Here is a 21,410-nt window from a genome sequence, read left to right as displayed (position 1 = left end):
TCTCCTGATTCCCACTTTGATGACCAAGATTCCCCCAAAGTAAGAAGAATCCTGTCTCTTATCTGGAACCTTGTTTTTCTCCTTTTAGACTATAAAATTCCCTTCAATTTCCCCCCAAGGGATGGCACAGTCTTTAAGGGATTAGGCTGCTGTAGCTTCGTTTGCCTGGCAAAGCAATAAAAACTAGCTTTTTTCTCCTTTACTCTGTCTCCGTGTTTCTCCTGCCTTTTATGCACACACCCCCACCCACAAGATACTAGATGTGAGAAATTTCCAGAGAGCTTATGGTCTGTCATTATCTCAAACACCTGCAGGACTACTTGCATCAGAATCACCTGGTGTGCTTATTAAAATGCAGATCCCAGGCCAGAGCTTCAGAATCACAATTCCCAGGAATTAGGGGCAAGTGAATCTGCATCTTAAACAGGCACTCCAGGTGATTCTAACACACTCAAAGGTGTGAGAGCGAGCACATGAAAGATCTTTAAGGAATCGCTTAACTAAATATGCCTTTTAGAACGACCCCTTTGGCTGTAAAGGGAAGAATCAACTTTAAGTGGGCAAAGATAACCAGGGTATCTAACACCATCATTCATCCCAGCGTGGGGAGGACGTCCCACATGGCCGGCGCGCTTCAGCACCCCCTGCCGGCCCTCAGCAGCCTCGTCCCGGGCGGCCGGAGCGGTCAACTGCGACAGCGCTCCCCGAAACCCGCAGGGGCGGTCTGGGGCTAGTAAACGCACGGACGTAGACCGGAAGCGGAAGTGAGGTCCGTTTGCCTGGCGCTCTTCTCAGAGCGCAGCCACCCCCCACCCGGTGGCCCCCGCCGACTTGAGGAAGTGCCGGAAGCGGAAGTTCCTAAGAGGTGGGGGGAGTTGTTGGTTAAGTGTCGGCTTGTCTTTGGAGCTTGGTAGGTTCCCCTTCTCCCCTCGGCTGATTGAGCAGGTAAAGCGCGATTGTGAGACCTCGCCAGCCCTGCCGGCCAAATTCAGGCCGGATCCCAACTTCGAACCCTATTCTGAGGGGTGTGGTACCCGGTGCTCCGACTCTCCCGGGTCCTGGTGGAGGTCCCGGGAGTCCCCGGTCCCTTCTCTGGGCAGAGGCTCGGTCCGGCTTCCCGGTGTCCACGTAAACCCCCGCGATGGGTAATACGAGCAGTGAGCGCGCTGCGCTGGACCGGCAAGGGGGTCACAAGACTCCCCGAAGGGACAGTTCGGGGGGCTCCAAGGATGGGGACCGGCCCAAAATCTTGATGGACAGCCCTGAGGACGCTGACCTCTACCACTCCGAGGAAATTAAGGTAAGGTAATGGGGGTGGAGGGATCCGTTTCTCCTTAATTTCTTTTGAGAGCTACTAGATCCTCCCGCCATATTCCCCTAATGATCAGAAGTCAGAGAGCTGTGATACTTCACACTATGCACTTAAAATCCAGATGGCCCTTTTAGTAACCCAGGAACCTGTGTCGAATTATCGATAAGACAAAGTCACCCCGAGGGAGGAGGATTTCACTTCGTTTAACATCATTAAGGCAAAGGCAGCTCTGGGACAGGTTCAAATCCTTAATTAATTAAGATCGTGGAGTTAGCAGTAATTGAGCTCTAGTCGCTCCTTTTCTCTTAGGTATAATTAATTTCAGAGCTTTGAGAAATCTTTTACCACTTTCATGCACACGGGCGTTTTTTGTAATAGTTTTGCAGTTTATCCTCAATTTTGGAGATAAGGCAGAACACCTGTAAGGTGATAGTAGTGTTCACCAGCTGACCGCAGTTCCCAGAGATCTTTAGTGTTGCCTAAACTTGTGGTTCACGCTTTAGAGCAGGCATAGAAAAGTAATTTGACTTCTGGAGGTCAGTAAGTGAAGTATTAGTCTGAAGGAGGCAGCCAGTTGCTACTCAGCTTCTCTCTCCTGTTGTTTAAATATGACTTAAACTTAATGTTTAATGTTGATGTTTGCCAAAGCAAATGTTTTTGCAGGCCACATTTGGGCATCCTGCCTCAGTCGGCTTGTTAACTCTTAAAAAACTCTGAAGACAAAAATCTTCATTCCTGCTTCAGCTACTTTCCTGCTAAGCATCATGTGGTCTCTTTCTAGAAGGCAGGGCCCAGTCCAAGGACATTTAGTGATTCTAGCAGCTGATAGGTATATGTATACCCTTAAAAAAAAAAAAAAAAAAAAAAAAAATTCCTTAAAGGGCAGTGCAACAAAGTCAGTTTGAAAAAGATGACCCTCCTCCCCCACACACACGCATTCTGTTACCATCCGCTTGCTTGTTAATCATCACTGTCCATTAGGCTAATTGCCTGGTAACTCATCCCTTCTGTACTCAGATTTTTTTTCTCAAATGTTGGGCTGAGTCACGTTATTGTCTTTTGTCCTCACCTGGATCTTGGCTCTGAGGCTGACTCTAAAGAGTCTGCTTTTACTTGGCCCTCCAGCCCGTGGTTTCAACTTGCTTTCTGAATTTGTTGCATTCCATTGCTGTGTGCAAAGTGAACTTTGGGATCCTGTTTCTTCGATGACTAGACATCCCTTCCCCCAAAAGTAATTATGGCCCAAGGGCAGCCATTTAAGACACCCTAAGAATCAAACCATTTTCTTTAAGAAGCACTTGTTCTTCTGCTGTTTTAAAACCTTACAAGAAATGTTTGGCATACGGATACTCTGTAAAGAATGATTTCAAATAATTTCCATTACTACTTCCTCAGAAGTTATGAAATGATGAGGCAGACACATTGGATAGAATGCCGATTAAAAAAAAAAAAGTCATGGATTCTTTTAACTACACTAGTTCACCATTTTGGCTGTGATTAGTTATCACACCCTCAGTGTAAAGTGATTCCAGTCTGTTATTCTTTAATCTGTAGATCTTGTGAAAACTCAAAGAATGCAAGTATCTTCTGTGTGAGCTCAGGTCAGTATTTGAAGCGAAGATACTAGAAGCCTACTTGAGACCTATAAGAGTCTCTCTCAGCTCCTGCTCTCTTCATCTTTGTTTTTGGACTAGGAACAATGTAAGAGACCCAAAACCACATATACTTCACCCAGAGCTAAACAGGTTTATTTGTCTTGTTCCAGAATACCTCGGTTATACACTTCCCACACAAGCAGTTATTTTCTGTAATGAGGGCCAGTCTTTATCTTCTTTGTCCACTTCTCCCTGGTGCCTGGATGGCGCTCAGTGAATAGGTTTCTGCTTCCTTAGAGCCTGGATTTGCCAGTTTTCAAGTTGACAGCTCTGAAACGGTCGTGAGAAATTTTTGTGTACTTCAAAATTTTGCTTAAGGAAGGAAAATAACATTCATTAAGCTGGTCTTGAATTCATTGCTGTCTTCTTGCAAGTGAGTTTTATGATTTCTCCTAGAATGTTGCTGTCGATCTCTAACAACAGCAGTAACAACAGCTAATGATTACTAAGCATTTACCTGGGTCCCCCACTATGCAGAGCATGTTCCGTGAACTGTCTCACTCAGCCTTCACAATGGCCTTCAGAAATAATTATTTTATTATTTCCATTTTGGGGAAACCGAGGCACAGCTGGTCAGGTAATGAGTCAGAATAGGAACCTCAGCAGTGACAGTTTCCTTTCTAGACTGAATCGTCAGTGTTAAGGTAACTCTCTCTTGTAGGGCTATCACTAATGGTTTCCTGGTCCTGAGTAAACGCCTCTGTTTCTAGGCTCCAGAGAAGGAGGAGTTCCTGGCCTGGCAGCATGATCTGGAGGTTAATGATAAAGCCTCTGCCCAGGCTCGGCCAACTGTGTTTCGATGGACGGGGGGTGGAAAGGAAGTTTACTTATCCGGCTCCTTCAACAACTGGAGCAAACTTCCCCTCACACGCAGGTAACTCCCTGGAGCATCTTCATGTATTTGTCTTAACCCGGGATACTCTGATTTCTAAAGGAGCGCCGTGGATGAATAAAAGAAAAAGTTTTGATAAAATAGATGCTGAATGGAAAATAGTCGTGCTTAATAACTCCAGGGTTCAAATCTCACCCCCACAGAGTCTCTAGGTTTAGGGCACACTTAGAAGAAAACAGTGCCCAGTTACGAGCATTTCTGTCTCGCAAACGTCTTTCCCTTCAGATATTCCAGCTCTGTGTCTGTCCAGGCTAAGCGGAGCCTCAGTGTCCCTCTCTCTGAGAGAGGAGTGTTGGGCCAGACAGCTTCTGAGCTTCCTTCTGACTTGGACTCTGTGTATCACTTTTGTTTGAATGTCCTGTGGGCACCATTAGCAAGACTACAGTCAGACCCTTGATCGGGAACCCTGGTGTGGAGTTCCCTTGTGGCTCAGTGGGTTAAAGATGCCGCCTTGTCACTGCTGTGGCTTGGATTGCTGCCGTGGTGCAGGTTTGATCCCTGGCCCCGGAAACTTCCACATGCCTGGTTCCCGACAAGGAACCACCTGCTTTTCCAGGGCTGCCTTTGGTGTAGAAAGGGGCCCCTCAGCCTAGTCACAAGTCAGGGCCAGTAGGAACAAAACATGTTTCCTGGAACCTTTTCTTAGTAGTTAAACAAGTTGCTTTAGAGAATTGTTTGTGTACCCTGTTAAATCAGTCCCCTCTCTGGTGTTAAGCAAACCAACAAAGGGTGAAACTTGGCGGGCAGCCTGCTCTTGGTCCTGTGTTGCCATCTACCTGGGCATTCAGTCTGCCAGGTGGTACTTGGCACAGCAGTTGAAGATGAATGCCTGTGTGTTGACCTTCTGGTGGTAGGAATGTGGGTTCTTGGTATTGGAGCAGAGCGAGCTTTCAAGGAAACCACTTCCATTGCTGCTTCCTGGTAGCTTTTCTCGATTGAGATCATTATACCAAATTATCTAAATTGATTAAAAATGTGGGAGTTCCCGTCTTGGCTCAGTGGTTAACAAACCTGACTAGTAACCATGAGGTGGTGGGTTCGATCCCTGGCCTCGTTCAGTGGGTTAAGGATCAGGCGTTGCTGTGAGCTGTGGTGTAGGTTGCAGACACAGCTTGGATCCCCTGGGGCTGTGGCTGTGGTGTAGGCTGGTGGCTCCAGCTCTGATTCTACTCCTAGCCTGGGAACCTCCATATGCCAAGGGTGTGGCCCTAAAAAAAACAAACAAGAAAATGTTTATTTCTGGAGGGAGTGGGATGAACTGGGAATCTGGGGTTAGTAGATGCAAACTATTGCATTTGGAATGGATAAGCAATGAGATCCTGCTGTGTGGCACTGGGAACTGTATCTAGTCACTTGTGATGGAGCATGATGGAGGATAATGTGAGCAAAAGAATGTGTATGTATATGGGTGTGACTGGGTCACTTTGCTGTACAGTAGAAAATTGACAGCACTGTAAACCAACTATAATGGAAAAAATAAAAATCATTAAAAAAAAAGTTTATTTCTCCTGCAACTGAACTCTCAGTTTTTCATGGAAGTTTTATTTCATTCCAGGGCTGTTTTGGCAAATCAGCCAAGAGGGCAGCCCACTCCATTGACAGCCTCTGCTTCCTTTTTTTCTCACAGCCACAATAATTTTGTCGCCATCCTGGATCTGCCTGAAGGAGAGCATCAGTACAAATTCCTTGTGGATGGTCAGTGGACACACGACCCCTCTGAGGTACCCTCCTTCCCGCCCCCGGTCCTCCAGCTGCCCACATGGTCCCAACAGACCACTGTCCCCTAGAGACAGCTGCCAGGTCCCTTTGGCCTGTTGGTTGAGGTCCCTGCATATGGCTGAGCTAGATAGCTGTGCTAACTGTCAAACTGTTGGCATCCTCGACTGAGACGAGCAGGTCAGCTAGCCAGGAGATGGGACCTTCCAGCCAGGAATTCTCAGTCCCCTGAAGAACACCACCAGCGACCTTCCGTGTTATGATTTCTGCCTGTCTTGTCTCTTCCCAGCCAGTAGTAACCAGCCAGCTTGGCACAGTTAACAACATCATTCAAGTGAAGAAAACTGACTTTGAAGTATTTGATGCTTTAATGGTGGATTCCCAAAAGTGCTCCGATGTATCTGGTATGAACACAGTTATTTTATACCACATGTGTGCAGGTGGGGGCTGTGTAGTTTGGAAATAGGCTTGTTCCTCTTGCTTCTCCCTCTTGAGCTGAAGCTGCCCCACTGGTGAGCGTTCATTGTTCTCTGAAGAGCCACAGGACTAATGCCTAACTCTGTGTCAGGGCAGGGGAAGGGAAATCTAGCCCTGGGGAAGTTGTAAGTCATTCTTGGGTCATCTCCAGGGTTCAGTAGGTCTGCGTGGCCATAGAGAGCAGACAATGGAAATGGAACCAGGGCTTGGTCTCGTGCCAGGGGCAGGTCCATGAGGCTCTGGAGAGTCGCTTTGGACCAGTGAGCAGCCAGCCCTGTGGAAGCCTGCCAGCTCCTTGCCTGCTCTTGGCCAGCTCGGGGCGCCTGGAGAGTTTCCGCCTGACGGGTGGTAGACCTCTCAGTGACCTTGGCTGTCACCTGCATGGTCCCATAGCACCTTGTCAGAGTCCCTTCAGGGGAGAAAGAGGCTCAGCACAGGAAACAGGCTACATGGCCTGCCCTGTGCGATACAGTCCCAGGAAAACTTCCCAATCTTCTGAGCATCATCTTATCATCAAGCTCTCAGTAAATTGCTTTCCATTCAAACCCACAGGAAGAAACTGCTTGGAAACATAATATGGACAGCTCAAGGAGAGGGGTCAGTTGGCCTCTCGAGGGGCAACACCAGCTGCACTGCCCCCTCTTGCAGGGCTTCAAATAGTTCTGGGACCCCATGGGAGGCAGTGAAATGAGCCCCCAAGACTGTGTCTGACCCTTCAAGAAGATGAGTTGAGTTGAGTTCAGTTTACAGGGTGATCCTTCATTGTCACTACCTGGGCTTGGAGTTTCTGCCCCAGGATCTTACTCTCTATTAGCTCAGGAGTCACACCAGTAGATTGGTCACGGGGGTGACAAGTCAGGTTTCTGAACAGGAATTGGAAATCTGAAAACAGCTTTCCTTGCTCTGGATAGCTAAGTCATCTTTTAGAGAAATCATTTCCTTCTTACTCAGTTAGGTGGCAATTAGAGGTTGGAGGCAATGCCCAGACAGCTCTAGATAGCCCTAACTTGCTGCTAGGTAAAATTTTAGGCCTCATACCAAAGCTTTTGGTCAGTTCTCTGCAGCAGAGGTCACCTGGTGAAAGAAAGCTGGTAAACTACCTTCAGCCTCTCCATCCTCTTCTCATGTCTAGACTCCCTTTCTCAAGATACACATTTACTCTTTTTTTCTTTTTTGGCTGGTCTCATGGAATATGGAAGTTTCCAGGCCAGGAATTGAATCTGAGCCACAGCTTCAAACTATGCCACAGCTGTGGCAATGCTAGGTCCTTAACCCATTGTGCCATGGTGAGAACTCCCCATGTTTACTTTTTATTTTTTTTTTCCCCCATTTTTATGCTGCCCCGCAGTATATGGAGTTCCCCAGGCCAGTAATCAGATCCAAGTCACAGTTGCACCAACGCTGGACCCTTAACCCACATTGCCAGGCTGGGGATTGAACTGTGTCCTGGCACTGCAGAGACACTGGTGATCCTGTTGCGCCACAGTGGGAACTCTCCTATATTTACTCTTTTTTTTGCTTTCTAGGGCCGCGCCCACAGCATATGGAGCTTCCCAAACTAGGGGTCTAACTGGAGCCGTAGCCACCAGCCTACACCACAGCCACAGCAACGCTGGGTCTGAGCCACGTCTGCGATCTACACCACTGCTGACAGCAACACTGGATCCTTAACCCACTGAGCGAGGCCAGGGATCGAACCCGAAACCTTATGGTTCCTGGTCGGGTTCATTGACCACTGAGCCATGATGGGAACTCTTCCCATGTTTACTCTTAATGGCTCAGTTTTGAGCACTGAATGCCTTTCTCAGATTCCTTTTGTGTTGGGGCTATGTCATGAGAGGGGAGTCTGGCCCTCTAGAAAATGCCGCGGAAGGAACTGCCAGAGCTAGGCCATCTCTGCTTTATGTGGACAGCACAAATCTTGGGCGGCCAGTGCAGCCCAGGTGTCCTTGGAATAACAGCTTGGTCCCGGCCAGGTGGCCATACATCACTAAGTAAGCGGCTTCTAAGCTTACAAAACACTGCATTTAATATGTCTGTGTAATTGGGATACTCAAGCATGACTTCGAAAGGAGCCTGAGTGACGTTGATGGAAGCAGAAAATCTTCAGAGATCAGGTTTTCAACTTTGTGTTTTAGTTTTGAAATGTGCTTAAGGCCTCTGTAAAAATAGGCTGAGATTTTTTGTTTCGTGGCCACACCTGCATGTGGCAATGGAAGTTCCTGGGCCAGGAATTGAATCTGAACCTCTGGGCCATGGATCGAACCTTCTCCGCACTGACCTGAGCACTGTGCCACAGTGGGAACTCCTAAATAAGCTGTTTTATCTTTGGTTTTATTTTGGCTGGCGGTGCTCCCGACTTGGGCTTAGCCGTGGAAGCCTCACTTGAAGCCTTGAGCTCTTCTTTGCTGTGTTTGCCAGCCTGTTCTGCAGCAAGAGGGAAGCCTTTGCCTGCAGTGACTGTCAGGTCAGGTCGCTGTGAATAGCCTCCTGCGACTCTGACCCACTCCCACAGCTCCTATCTGCCACTAGGGCGTCTGAGTTGACAGCTGAGTTTTATGCCCATCATCCAGATTCCAAAAGGGTTTTCTCATTGCCCTTGCTCTTCACCCCTATAGGGCCAGTATATCTTTCAAGAGATTATAAATCTGTTTTAAGGGAACAAAAGACAAGGAAAGCTAAATGATGCCATAAATTAAGTGAGACAGCTTCTGGAACTCCCAATCTTCAAATTGTCCTGTCACCATCTTCCAGCAGAGCTGTCCAGTTCCCCGCCAGGACCCTACCATCAGGAGCCCTACGTCTGGAAACCAGAGGAGCGGTTTAAAGCCCCACCCATCCTCCCACCACACCTTCTCCAGGTCATCCTGAACAAGGACACAGGCATTTCTGTGAGTACAGACAGCTGCCCAGACTGCCCTCAGTCTTGCTCAGCTACTCCCTTCCGTCCACCTCCTGCAAAGCAGCTGGTGAGAACGTCGGGTGTCACCCATCAGTGTCACCACCTCTGACATGGGAACAGGTTGCCAGCAAGATGTTTCCGGGGTGTGGGTGCTGCCTCCCCCATCCCACAGAGCCTTCTGCACTCTTGTTGTGTTTCGTTCCCTCAGCCCGAGCCCCCTTCCTTTAAATGTCATGACGAACTATATAAGCATCCCATCTCAGAAAGCTGAGTAATGGGATTCCTTCTCTGGCCCCCAATTTTATTTTATTTTTGAGGGCTGCACCCATGTCATATGGAACTTTCCAGGCTAGGGGTCAAATCGGGGCTGCAGATGCCGGCCTATGCCACAGCCACAGCAGCGCGGGATCCAAGCCGTGTTTGCAACCTGCACCAAAGCTCAAAACCATGCTGGATCCTTAACTCACTGATCGAGGCCAGGGATCAAGACCCACGTCCTCATATACTAATCAGGTTTGTTAACCGCTGAGCCATGATGGGAACTCCTGGCCCCCCAATTTTACAACCTAATTTAATCACCAAATTGCCTTCAGAAACATGAGTGCTCCAGGATCAAAACTCAGGTTATCTGGGTAACACATGTTGCCTCTGGGAAACTGGTACTGCTCCTCAAAGGAATTGTGCCTCCTCCTCAATCCGGGCGAGCACCCTGTTACCCCTTGTGGTTCACTTCCCATCCCGTTGACCATGAATTGCCCAGTCCCCCAGCTCTGGGCTGTACGGTGTAACCGTAATTGTCAGAACCTAGATGTTCTTCAATTTTGTCCAAGCCTCCACCTAAAAGGCATGCTCTTAGAAGGTGAGAAAGTAACCACACTTCTGCCCTGGATGCCACACAGAAGTGGGTACACCTGTGCCGAGGCTGGGACCTGGAGGCATACATGGGCAGGCTTTCCCTACCACAGTCACTGTGTGTACCCTAGGGACTTGTGGTTCTTGGGGCACCAGTCCTCCCCCGTGCCCTGTTTTGAGAGTGTCCCCTAAAGACATGATTGACAGATGAGCCAGCTTTTGTCAGACCCTTTTCCTGTTTTGAACTAGCATTTATAAAATGGAGTGGGAGTTCCCATTGTGGCTCAGCAGGTTAAGAACCTGACGTGGTATCCATGAGGATGTGGGTTTTGATCCCTGGCCTCGGTCAGCGGGTTAAGGATTTGGTGTTGCCACAAGGTGCAGCACAGGTCACAGACACAGTTCATGTGGCTGTGGCGTAGGCCAGGAGCTGCAGCTCTGATTCAACCCCTAGCCCAGGAACTCTATATGCCGCAGGTGTGGCCATAAAAGAAGAAAAAATTGGGGAGTATACATTGTGGATTTTTGTGTTCTCGTAAAAAATAGGAAGGTGTGGCAGCACTTTGGCTCCTGTGTGAGCTTTTATGGGTTAATAGCGCCTCTCCCCCTCCCCCAGTTACCTGTTTTTTCTTTTTTCTTTTTTTTAATTTATTTTTTTATATTACTCAATGAATTTATTACATTTCGATCCCAAACCCCCAGCATATCTCCCCACCCCCCAATCTGTCTCATTTGGAAACCATAAGTTTTTCAAAGTCTGTGAGTCAGTATCTGTTCTGCAAAGAAGATCATTGTGTCCTTTTTTCAGATTCCATATGTAAGTGATAGCATTTGAGGTTGGTGTCTCATTGTCTGACTTCACTTAGCGTGATAATTTCTAGGTCCATCCATGTTGCTAAAAATGCCGGTATTTCCTTCCTTTTAATGGCTGAGTAATATTCCATTGTGTATAAGGACCACATCTTCTTGATCCACTTCTCTGTCGATGGACATTTAGGTTGCTTCCATGTCTTGGCTATTGCAAATAGCATTGCAATGAACGTTGGAGTACATGTGTCTTTTTGAGTCATTGGTTTCTCTGGTTAAATGCCCAGGAGTGGTATTGCTGGATCAAATGGTAGTTCTAGTTGTAGTTTTCTGAGGAATCTCCATACTGTTTTCCACAGTGATTGTACCAATTTACAATCCCACCAACAGTGTAATAGGGTTCCTTTTTCTCCACACCCTCTCCAGCACTTATTGACTTTTTGATGATGGCCATTCTGGCTGGTGTAACGCCAAACCTCAGAGTGGTTTTGATTTGCATTTCTCTAATGATGAGTAATGTTGAACATCTTTTCATGTGTTTTTTGGCCATCCGAATGTCTTCTTTGGAGAACTGTCTGTTTAGATCTTCTGCCCATTTTTTGATAGGATTGTTTGTTTTTTTGGTATGGAGCTGCAGACGGTATTTATAAATTTTGGAGATTAATTCCTTGTCAGTCGATTCATTTGCAAAGATTTTCTTCCATTCTATGGGTTGTCTTCTCGTTTTGTTTAGGGTTTACTTTGCTGTGCAGAAAATTTTAAGTTTAATTGAGTCCCATTTGTTTATTTTTGTTTTTATTGTCAATACTCTAAGAGGTGGATCTGAGAAGATGTTGCTGTTGTTTATGTCAGAGAGTGTTTGGCCTATGTTTCCCTCTAAGAGTTTTATAGTATCTGGTTGTAGATCTAGGTCTTTAATCCATTTTGAGGGTTTTTGTGTGTGTGTATGGTGTTAGGGAGTGTTCTAATTTCATTCTTTTCCATGTGGCTGTCCAGTTTTCCCAGCGCCACTTATTGAATAGGCTGTCTTTTCTCCACTGGGTATTCTTGCCTCCTCTGTCATAGATTAGTTGACTGTAGGTGCATGGGTTTAATCCTGGGTTTTCTATCCTGTTCCATTGATCTATATTTCTGTCTTTGTGCCAGTACCATATAGTTTTGATGATTGTTGATTTGTAGTATAGTCTAAAGTCAGGGAGCCTGATTTCTCCAGCTCCATTTTTCTTTTTCAGGATGTCTTTGGCTATTCTGGGTCTTTTGTGCTTCCAAACAAACTTTACAATATTTAATTCGAGGAGTTCCCGTTGTGGCTCAGTGGTTAACAAATCTGACTAGGAACCACGAGGTTGTGTGTTCGATCCCTGGCCTTGCTCAGTGGGTTAAGGATCTGGTGTTGCTGTGAGCTGTGGTGTAGGTTGCAGATGCAGCTTGGATCCCGAATTGCTGTGGCTCTGGCGTAGGCCAGCAGCTACAGCTCCAGTTAGACCCCTAGCCTGGGAACCTCCATATGCCATGGGAGTGGCTCTAGAAAAGGCAAAAAGACCAAAAAAAAAAAAAAAAAAAAAAAAAAATTTGTTTGAGTTCTGTGAAAAATGTCCTTAGTACTTTGATAGGGATTGCATTGAATCTATCGATTGCCTTGGGTAGTATAGTCATTTTGATAATATTGACTCTTCCAGTCCAAGAGCATGGTATATCTTTCCATGTATTGTCTTTGATTTCTTTCATTAGTGTTTTACAGTTTTCAGAACTCAGGTCTTTTGTCCCATTATGTAGGTTTACTCCTAGGTATTTTATTCTTTTGGATATGATGGTAAATGGTGTTGCTTCCCTAATTTCTCTTTCTGATCTTTGATTGTTAGTATATAGAAATGCCATTGATTTTGTATCCTGCAACTTTGCCATATTCTGGTAGAGCCTTCAGGATTCTCTAGGTATAGTATCATGTCATCTGCAAATAGTGATAGTTTTACTTCTTCCTTTCCAATTTGGACTCTTTTATCTCTTTTACTTCTCTGATTGCTGTGGCTAGGACTTCCAAAACTATGTTGAAGAGTAGTGGCAAGAGCAGACATCCTTGTCTTGTTCCTGCTCTCAGTGGGAATTCTTTCAGCTTTTCACCAGTGAGAATGAAGTTAGCTGTGGGTTTGTCATATATGGCCTTTATTGTGTTGAGGTAGATTCCCTCTATGCCCACATTCTGAAGGGTTTTTATCAGAAATGGGTATTCGGTTTTGTCAAAGCCTTTTTCCGCGTCTATTGAGAGGATCTTATGGTTTTTATTCTTCAGTTTGTTAATGTGGTGTATCACACTGATGGATTTGCGGATGTTCAAGAACCCTTGCATCCCTGGGATAAATCCCACTTGATCATGATGTACAATACAATCCTCTTATTGTTGGGTTAAGGTTGTGCTAGTATTTTGTTGGGGATTTTTGCATCTATGATCATAAGTGAAAGTGGCCTGTAATTTTCTTCTTTTGTAGTATCTTTGGTTTTGGTATCAGAGTGATTGATGGTGGCCTCATAGAATGAGTTTGGGAGTGTCCCTTCCTCTGCAATTTTTTGGAATAGTTTCAGAAGGATAGGTGGTAGCTCTTCTCTAAATGTTTGGTAGAATTCACCTGTGAGGCCATCTGGTCTTGGACTTTTGTTTGTTGGAAGTTTTTTAGTCACAGTTTCAATTTCAGTACTTGTGATTGGCCTGTTCATCTTTTCTATTTCATGTTGGTTTAGTCTTGGAAGATTGTATTTTTGTAAGAATTTGTCCATTGCTTCTAGGTTTTCTGTTTTATTGGCATATGGTTGTGTACCGTAGTCTCTCATGATCCTTTGTATTTCTGTGATGTCTGTTGTTACTCCTCCTTTTTCATTTCTAATTTTATTTGAGTCCTCTCTTTTTCTTGATAAGTGTGGCTAAGGGTTTATCAATTTTGTTGATCTTTTCCAACAACCAGCTTTTCATTTCATTGATCTTTTCTGTGGTTTTCTTTTTCTATTTCATTGATTTCTGCTCTGATCTTTATGATTTCTTTCCTTCTGCTAACTTTAGGTCTTGTCTGTTCTCTCTCGAGCTGCTTTAAATGTAAAGTTAGCTTGTTTATTTGAGCTTTTTCTTGTTTACTGAGGTGGGCTTGTATTGCTATCAACTTTCCTCTTAGAATGGCTTTTGCTACATCCCATAGGTTTTGGAGTGTCTTATCTTCGTTGTCATTTGCTTCTAGGTATTTTTTAATTTCCTCTTTGATTTCTTCATTGATCCATTGGTTGTTCAGTAGCATGTCGTTTAGTCTCCACGTTTGTGTTTTTTGCAGTCTTTTTTCTTGTTGTTCATTTCCAGCCAATTACCCATTTGATTCTTGAAGCTCCCCATCTGAGTCTTACAAACATGAACTTGCAGCCCTGCTCAGAAGTGTTGAGTATAGATTATATCATCCTGCTTTCTCTAAAAATGCTTTCATCGGGTGGCTCTTCCTGCCTCTCCAGTAAGAGCACAGAGCCATGGCCCATACCCTAGAGATCAAGATGAAGCCTGGCCAGAGTTGCACACTGGTGCACCCAGCAGGCACCCAAGGAACTCCCCTTAATTGGAGCACCAGGCACGAGCCCTTTCCCTGCCTGACTTAGGAAGAATGGGGCACAAGAGCCTGCCTCGTGTCCTGTGAAAGGCAGTGCTGTGAACCGAGAGTATCTTCCTGATGTCCAGATCCTAAGGGCACCCGTCTGCTTTTGTTGCCCCGCAGTGTGATCCAGCTTTGCTTCCTGAGCCCAACCACGTCATGTTGAACCACCTTTACGCACTATCCATCAAGGTAAGGACGCCTTTGTTGCAGCTGTTTCTTCACTGGTGCTCTGAGGCCCCCTAGCGGTGGGATCACCTGTGGTACTTACCAACCAGCAGCTTCCAGGCCCTGACCCAGACCCACAGGCAGGGCATCTGCTTTTACTAAGCCCTCTAGATGATTCTCATGCTCCCTGCGATTTGAGCCCCCTGACTTAGTCCCACCTTTGATTTCTACCTTCTTCCTCAGGATGGAGTGATGGTGCTCAGCGCGACCCACCGGTACAAGAAAAAATATGTCACTACCTTGTTGTACAAGCCCATATGAAGAGCTGGGAGCTACCCATGGGCTGCAGCCCCAGGCTCCACCCGTGCATGCTTCCCACTAGAAGGAATGGACTGCAGATTTCTCACTTCACACTCTTCATAAGACATTTCATACCCGCCCTTGTCCTACTTGAAGGTTTGTTCCAGACACAGCAGCTCCTGAAGCACCTCAGTCTATAACAGTCCTCTTAGTACCCAGTGCTGGGTCTGGGGACCCATCAAGGCTGAGAAGGGAGTGGGGGAAGCAGGTGCTCTGCAGCCCCCACACCGCAGGGCAGAGGGCAGCAGTGCACGTCTCAGTCAACAGCCTCTGAACTGGTTATGGAGATTTTTCTTAAGCCAAAAATGAACACTAGGCACTTTGCTAGTGAAAATCTGGGAAGCGGGAATGGAGGCCGCACAAAATTTGGGGTCGTATATGTTTGTATTGACTTGTCCCTGCTGAGGCCTGGCCGCAGACCTGGCAGCAAGTTCAGGGTTGGTCCTACCTGTCCTCTGAAATCAAAGCAATAGGCCGTCTTCCAGTTCCTGCTCCAGGGAGGCGTAATTTCTATAGAAATTAGAACCTGTCTGGTTTCCAGATGAAGTTTGACAATTATTTCCTACATTTACGTGCACTAAGTATTTTTGTTTCTGTTTTTAACCAGAGGTGGCTGTGACTATACAGCCTTAGGACAATTTTTAAGTCACCCTGACTAGACTACAGGTCACATGAACTATGCTCAGCAATAATCTGTTCTCAGAGCAGAGTTGGAAAACCACAGATGGATTTATTAAACTGGGAGTTTGTGTAGCTTTGTACTCAAATCATAATGAGGTGACAATGTTACCACGAAAACTTTGGAGGCACCTGATCCTAGCCTGTGCCACCCTGCTTGGGACCTCTGTCCCTTCTCAGCCAGGAAGGCTGTGGCAACTGCTGTTGTTTATTCTGGAAGAAAATTAGAACTGGCAGCAGCCTTCTGAATTTGTGCCAGGAAGACATCCTTTGGACCAAAGTGAATCTCTCCCCACGGCTTGGTTTCCAGGTTGATGCCAGAGACACAGCCATTAGCGAGGCTCCTGTCCCTGAGGGGGCGGAGGCTGCCATCATGCCCTGTGCTCCTGCTGGGAGACAGAGGAACAAGCCCCCTGGCTTCTGGTATTTATTTGGTAAACCTGCGTCCGGGATACCCCTTTTGTTACTGTTTTCAAAACACTGAATTACTGTCACTTTGATGTACAGGTTTCAATAAAGCTTATAAAGATAATGGACGTGCCCTTGGAGGAAGCTTTGATTTCATGCAGTCATTTGGAGAAGAGACCAGAATTCTCCCCAAGGTTTCTCAAGGGCAGTGCTTTGCAACCTTTGTCATGTCTCCACACACAGTGCAGATGGTGCCCTCCCTGTGGCACTCTGGGCTGAGTGCGCATGGCTGAGGGCCGGGCCCTGACCCACCTATTCTGCACACAGAGTTGAGGAGGCTGTAAAATTGAAAAGTGACACGGGAGCTGAGGAGAGGCAGCGGCGAAGGTCCTAGTGTGGGCAGATTGGCTGCAGCCCTGTGTCAGAGGTCTGGCTGCTGCTTGCTCACTGATAAGCACCACAGGGGAGCCTGGGATTCTGACACCCACTTGGATGACACCAGGATGTTTTGGAGTCAGCCTTTCTCACCAGGTAAAAGGGTCTGTCCCTTCTACCAAAAATTGGAAGTTATAATTGCTTCATCCCAGGCATCAGGAAACCTTTGAATAAAATTGAGAAGGAACCTCGAAGGCCTTCTGTCCACTTATGGTAAAGAGCAGCGTAGAAAGTGTTCCCAGCTGGGTAATTAGCCATCTTACCATGAAAACCCAAGTGTTGAGAGAACCCTAGATTTAGGGGCTGGAGGGATTATTTAAGTAGACTGAGGAACTATGTAAAAATCCTTTGCAAAACTGGATAAAACTTTTTTTTTAATGGAAAAAATACAGTTGATAAACAATATCATGTTTGTTTCAGGTGTACAGCATAGGGATTCAATATTTTTGTAGATTGTTTCATTATAGGATATTATAAGGTATTGGATGTAATTCCCTGAGCTATATAGTAAATCCTTGTTGCTCGTCTATTTTAGGTATGATAATTTGTGTCTGTTAATCCTATACCCCTTATTGGGCCCTCCCCCTCCCCTTTGGTAACCATAAGTATGTTTTCTGTGTCTGAATCTGTTTCTCTTTTGTATTTATATTCATTTATATTATCTTTAGATTCCACATATTAGTGATCATATGATAATTCTTTGACTTACCTAGTATAATAATCTCTTAAGTTCATCCATGTTGCTGCAAATGTGATTATTTCATTATTTTTATGGCTGAGTAATATTCTACTGTGTGTTTATGGACATGTGTGTGTGTATGTGTATATATATGTATATACACACACAACCCCCTTAAGGTAGTCACCTGTTGACGGACACTTGGGTTGCTCCCATCTCTTGGCTCTTGTACATAGTGCTGCTATGAACACTGGGTATGTATATCTTTTTGAATTGGTGTTTTCATTTTTCTGGATATATACCCAGTAATGGAATTGCTAGATCAAGTGGCAGTTTAGTTTTCTTGAGGAAACTCCATACTGTTTACCATAGTTGCTTCACCAATTTACAGCCCCAACAGTGCACAAAGCTTCCCTTTTCTCCATATCCTCTTCAACATTTTTTATTTGTAGATTTTTTGATGATGGCCTGTCTGACTAGTATGAGGTACCACCACATTGTGGTTTTGATTTTCATTTCTCTGATAGTGACGTCAAGCATCTTTTAATGTGCCTATTAGCCATCAGTATGTCACCTTTGGGAAAAAATGTCTACTTAAATCTGCCCATTTTAAAAAATTTTTTGGGGGAGGAGTGATGTTTAGGGTTACACCTGTGGCATTTGGACGTTCTCAGGCTAGGGGTCTAATCAGAGCTGCAGCTGCCAGCCTACACCACAGCCACAACAATGCTGGATCCTTAACCCACTGAGTGAGGCCAGGTTTTGAACCCGAGACCTTACAGATGCTAGTTGGGTTCATTACCACTGAACTCCTGGCCATTTTTTTATTGGATTTTTTTTTTTTTTTTGATAGCGGATTGTATGAGCTGTTTGTGTATTTTAGATATTAACCACTTGTTGGTTGCATCATTTGCAAATATTTTCTCCTGTCCTGTAGCATGTCTTCGTTTGTTGAATGGCTTTCTTTGCTGCGCAAAACCTTTTTAAGTTTAATTAGGTCCCATTTGTTTGGTTTTGCTTTCATTTCTTTTCCTTGGGAGAATGGTCAAACATATATTACTATGATTTATGTCAAAGTGTTTCCCCTATATTCTCCTTTAGAAGTTTTATGATATCGTGCTTATATTTAGGTCTTTAAACAATTTTGAATTTATTTTTGTGGATAAGATACTTTTTAGACACAATACACAGCTAAGCCCAAAAATATAGAAGGGGTATGTATATTCAAGCACCAGAATTGTGGAAACTAGGTGTTTTGGGGAGCTGCAGCATAGCCCCTAGCCCCATGGTGGCCTTTTCTGTAACGGGTTAGAGAATCTGGCTGCTGACCAGAGTGAGGGCTCAGAGGGTGCCATTAACCCCAGGCTGCAGCAGGAAACATTTGGAAGCTCTCTCCTGCAAGTGGGCTCCACTGATAAAGTTCAGAAAAAGCCAAGCTGAAAATCCAGTGTAAAAACTAATTTGGAGCCAGTAAACCCTGTAAGAGTCCTCCACAGCCAAGGAGCCATGGGGCACTTGTAAGGAGTTGACTGCCATGGTGGAGGAATGCAGGCAAAACCATGGAACATGTGAGTGTCAGCATTCTCCAAGCTGTCTGTGTGTCTAAAAGATTTGATTTCCTTGGCATTCCCTTTGTGGCTTAGCGGGTTACAAAACCGACGAGTACCGTGAGGATTCGGGTTCGATCCCTGGCCTGGATCAGTGGGTTAAGGATCCAGCATTGCTGTGAGCTGTGGTGTGGGCCAGCAGCTGCAGCTTGGCTGCGACCCCTAGCCAGGGAACTTCCATCCATATGCCACAGTGCAGCCCTAAAAAGCAAAAAAAAAAAAAAAAAAATCAAAAAAACCACCTTGATTTCCTTTAAAAAGCAAGTCCCCTGTGGTCCAGAAGACTGCTCACAGATCCAGGTGAGAGTATTCCCATGAAGCTAAAAATAATGGAGATTATTTCATGCACATGGAAGAGGAACCCTGCTTTGTGCACATTACAGGGGCAAAGGCCTATGTAGCAGTGAGGTGTCCTATGACCCAGGTACATGCTTTCTCGTGGTTGTGGACTGGTTCCATGGTTAAAGCTTAACTCAAATTGCTTTCGAATTTTTGATAAATTTTTCCCTATAGGAATGTATATACGAATGAATTTATGAAGCCAAAGGTAAGGTCTTTAAATTACTAATGTGTAAAATGGATAAATAGTACCATATATGAACATATTGAACCCAGTGATCTAAGGACCCAGGCAAGACCTCTCTCTTCCCTCTGATGCCACTTAAGGGTGCAGATGGTCTCTGTAACACCAGGCCAAAGCCTGGCTTCCTGCCAGAGTCGGCCACTCCCCGACCATCCCCTCTCCCAGAGTGTGGACACTGGACTGAAATTAGGGATGTTGACCCAGTTCAGTCACTCACTAGTGTGACTTTGGGCAAATTGTGTGGCCCCTCAGCCTGATTTCCTGTCCTAAGAAATGGAAAGGGGTCAGACTAACACTAGATGACCCCTAGGGCTCCGTTCATTTTACTTTGGGAGCCTCAAAGCCTTTTACAACATGAACGGGTTATAGCCACAAACAGTAAGGGGCCAGAAAAGGAAAAAGTGCCTGTACCTTAAGCTCAATTAGGAAGCCTCTAAGATGCTGAGGCTTTCAAGGCTGCACACCTAGAACATGAAGCTGCTTCTGTGCATGGCTGAGGTCAGAGATGAAACCATTTTAGGAAAAAGCAAATTACATTTTGCTTGGCTCAGTTCTAGATGAGCATGATTTCATTTCTGAGCATGAACTTGGTTCTCCTCATATGTTTACAAACGTTTTGAGTAAAGTGATGTAGACCCATGCCCTCGGGCCACTCAACCCTCCATCCAGCTTGTTAGCACCTTCTTTGATCGGCAGATTAGTGGAGAAAAGGAACTAGAGCCTTCTGCCCTGGAATGCCAGTTTCTTCAGGATACAGCTGGAAGCTGAACGTACATGCAAGTCACCCCCACTCGTTGTAAAAACATCCACCAGGGTCCTGCTGAGTCGTCACTGCCATGAGTCAAACCCTTGGAGAACCAGCACCCCATCTCTGAGATCAACCACTGGGCTCAACTCATACAACTACCTCTTCTCTTTTTTTGTCCTAAAGACAGATAATGGGCCTGTGCCTGCGTGAGGATGCCAGCCCCCTCTGCTGCCTGCTCTCCCTGCCAGGAGTGAATTTCCCCACTTTATCTGTAAAACTCAACAGCAAGTGAGAACAAAGAGACTGACCGCCCTGGATCAGCTACATTTCCTGTCTCTGCTTCTCTGAAAGGACAGCCTGAGTTGTGAATAGCAGTGAAGTCATTTCCAAAGTTCTTTCCTCCACCTCTCACAACCCCTCCCCTCCAGGCATACAGGAGCTTCACAAATCGACAGACTGGAGAGAAAGCCAAGCCAGATTCCCACTGCCCTGCCCTCCCAGCTTCAGAAAAGCCGCAACATTTGACCAGGCAAGTGATCAAACATTTTCTCACAGAAACACTGGGCCTAGAGCAAGTGTCTGTGCTTTGACATCATAGGCAATATTTAAACTGCCAAGAAAGAATTATGACTAGAACAGGCCAAGCAAGCTTCCTCAACCTTGGCACTGGTGACACTTTGGGCCTGTTATCTCTGTGGAAAGTGGGGTGGGGCTGCCCTCTGTATTATAGGGTATTTAGCAGTATCTCTGGCCTCTACCCACGAAGTGCCAGTTGTGACACAACTGTCGCAAAATGTCTCCAGTCAAGTGTCCTCGACAGAAGGGAGCAGAGTCACCCCTAGTTTAGTCCAATTTAACTGTTGTGTTGACACCAAAAAGCTTAGCTGGTCCCTACCAGTTGGCCTAGCATTATTGCTTCAGACTGAATCTGCATGAATGTTGTCTAAAGGAAACCACATTCAAGAGGCCCAATTCTGAAGACTAACGAGCTGGTCAGTTTTGGTAAACAAATCATCTCTTTCTGGCCCAAGTCTCCAAGTCCTAGTTTCATGATTATGAAATTTGTTTTGCAATCACAGCCTCTTTAGTCACATGAAAATTAAGTTGGAAGAGCAGAAAATGTCAAATTTTGTGCATAAGCAGGAATAGCAGCATGGAAGGTTGGGCCTCAGTTTATGGTGTGGCTGAATAATTTGTTACTGTTTTTGTTTTTGTTTTGAGGTCCTTCCTTAGGGTCCAAAGAACCTCTGTGGCATCTTCCTTTTGGAACCAAATCATATGTACGTTTGCTTTTGAAGTAGTGTGTGGCCACCACGAATCCTCAGAACAATAACTGAATAGTCGTTGGGCATTTAATGGACTTTTTCTAATTTTATAAGGAAAGAATGGTTCCAACATTTTCCTTGTTCATCTTCTGAATGATTTTCATTCTTACAGTTGGCAGATTTTTATCCCCAGTGGTGAAATAGAAAGGAACAGAACAGAATTGCTACAACAATTCCTGTCACAGG

The 21,410-nt window shown here is 45.5% G+C and overlaps 1 protein-coding gene across 2 annotated transcripts; it reads left to right on the top strand.

Annotated features, from left to right (window-relative positions):
• Positions 750-17,032, top strand: PRKAB1 (protein kinase AMP-activated non-catalytic subunit beta 1). Of its 2 annotated transcripts, none has more exons than XM_005670662.3 (7): positions 750-1,300; positions 3,678-3,841; positions 5,487-5,580; positions 5,865-5,979; positions 8,807-8,943; positions 14,357-14,425; positions 14,645-17,032. In XM_005670662.3, the coding sequence occupies exons 1-7, from the start codon at positions 1,142-1,144 to the stop codon at positions 14,720-14,722; spliced, it is 816 nt and encodes a 271-aa protein (XP_005670719.1). In that variant the 5' UTR covers positions 750-1,141; the 3' UTR covers positions 14,723-17,032. The 2 variants fall into 2 exon arrangements, with proteins under 2 accessions (XP_005670719.1, NP_001230550.1); NM_001243621.1 differs by having other exon boundaries at positions 765-1,300; positions 8,810-8,943; positions 14,645-15,971.

This window comes from Sus scrofa, chromosome 14, assembly GCF_000003025.6.
Source record: "Sus scrofa isolate TJ Tabasco breed Duroc chromosome 14, Sscrofa11.1, whole genome shotgun sequence".
Lineage (NCBI taxonomy): Eukaryota > Metazoa > Chordata > Mammalia > Artiodactyla > Suidae > Sus > Sus scrofa.
Note: the sequence above shows the minus strand (reverse complement) of the source record. Positions and strands in the feature narration are given on the sequence as shown.

What these genes read in the sequence shown, in the direction of transcription:
- PRKAB1 (XM_005670662.3), top strand. Translation starts at nt 1,142, where the DNA reads ATGGGTAATACGAGCAGTGAGCGCGCTGCGCTGGACCGGCAAGGGGGT. An exon ending in AAAGTGCTCCGATGTATCTG is followed by an intron (nt 5,980 to 8,806) that starts GTATGAACACAG and finishes ACCATCTTCCAG; the next exon opens with CAGAGCTGTCCAGTTCCCCG. An exon ending in TTTACGCACTATCCATCAAG is followed by an intron (nt 14,426 to 14,644) that starts GTAAGGACGCCT and finishes CTTCTTCCTCAG; the next exon opens with GATGGAGTGATGGTGCTCAG.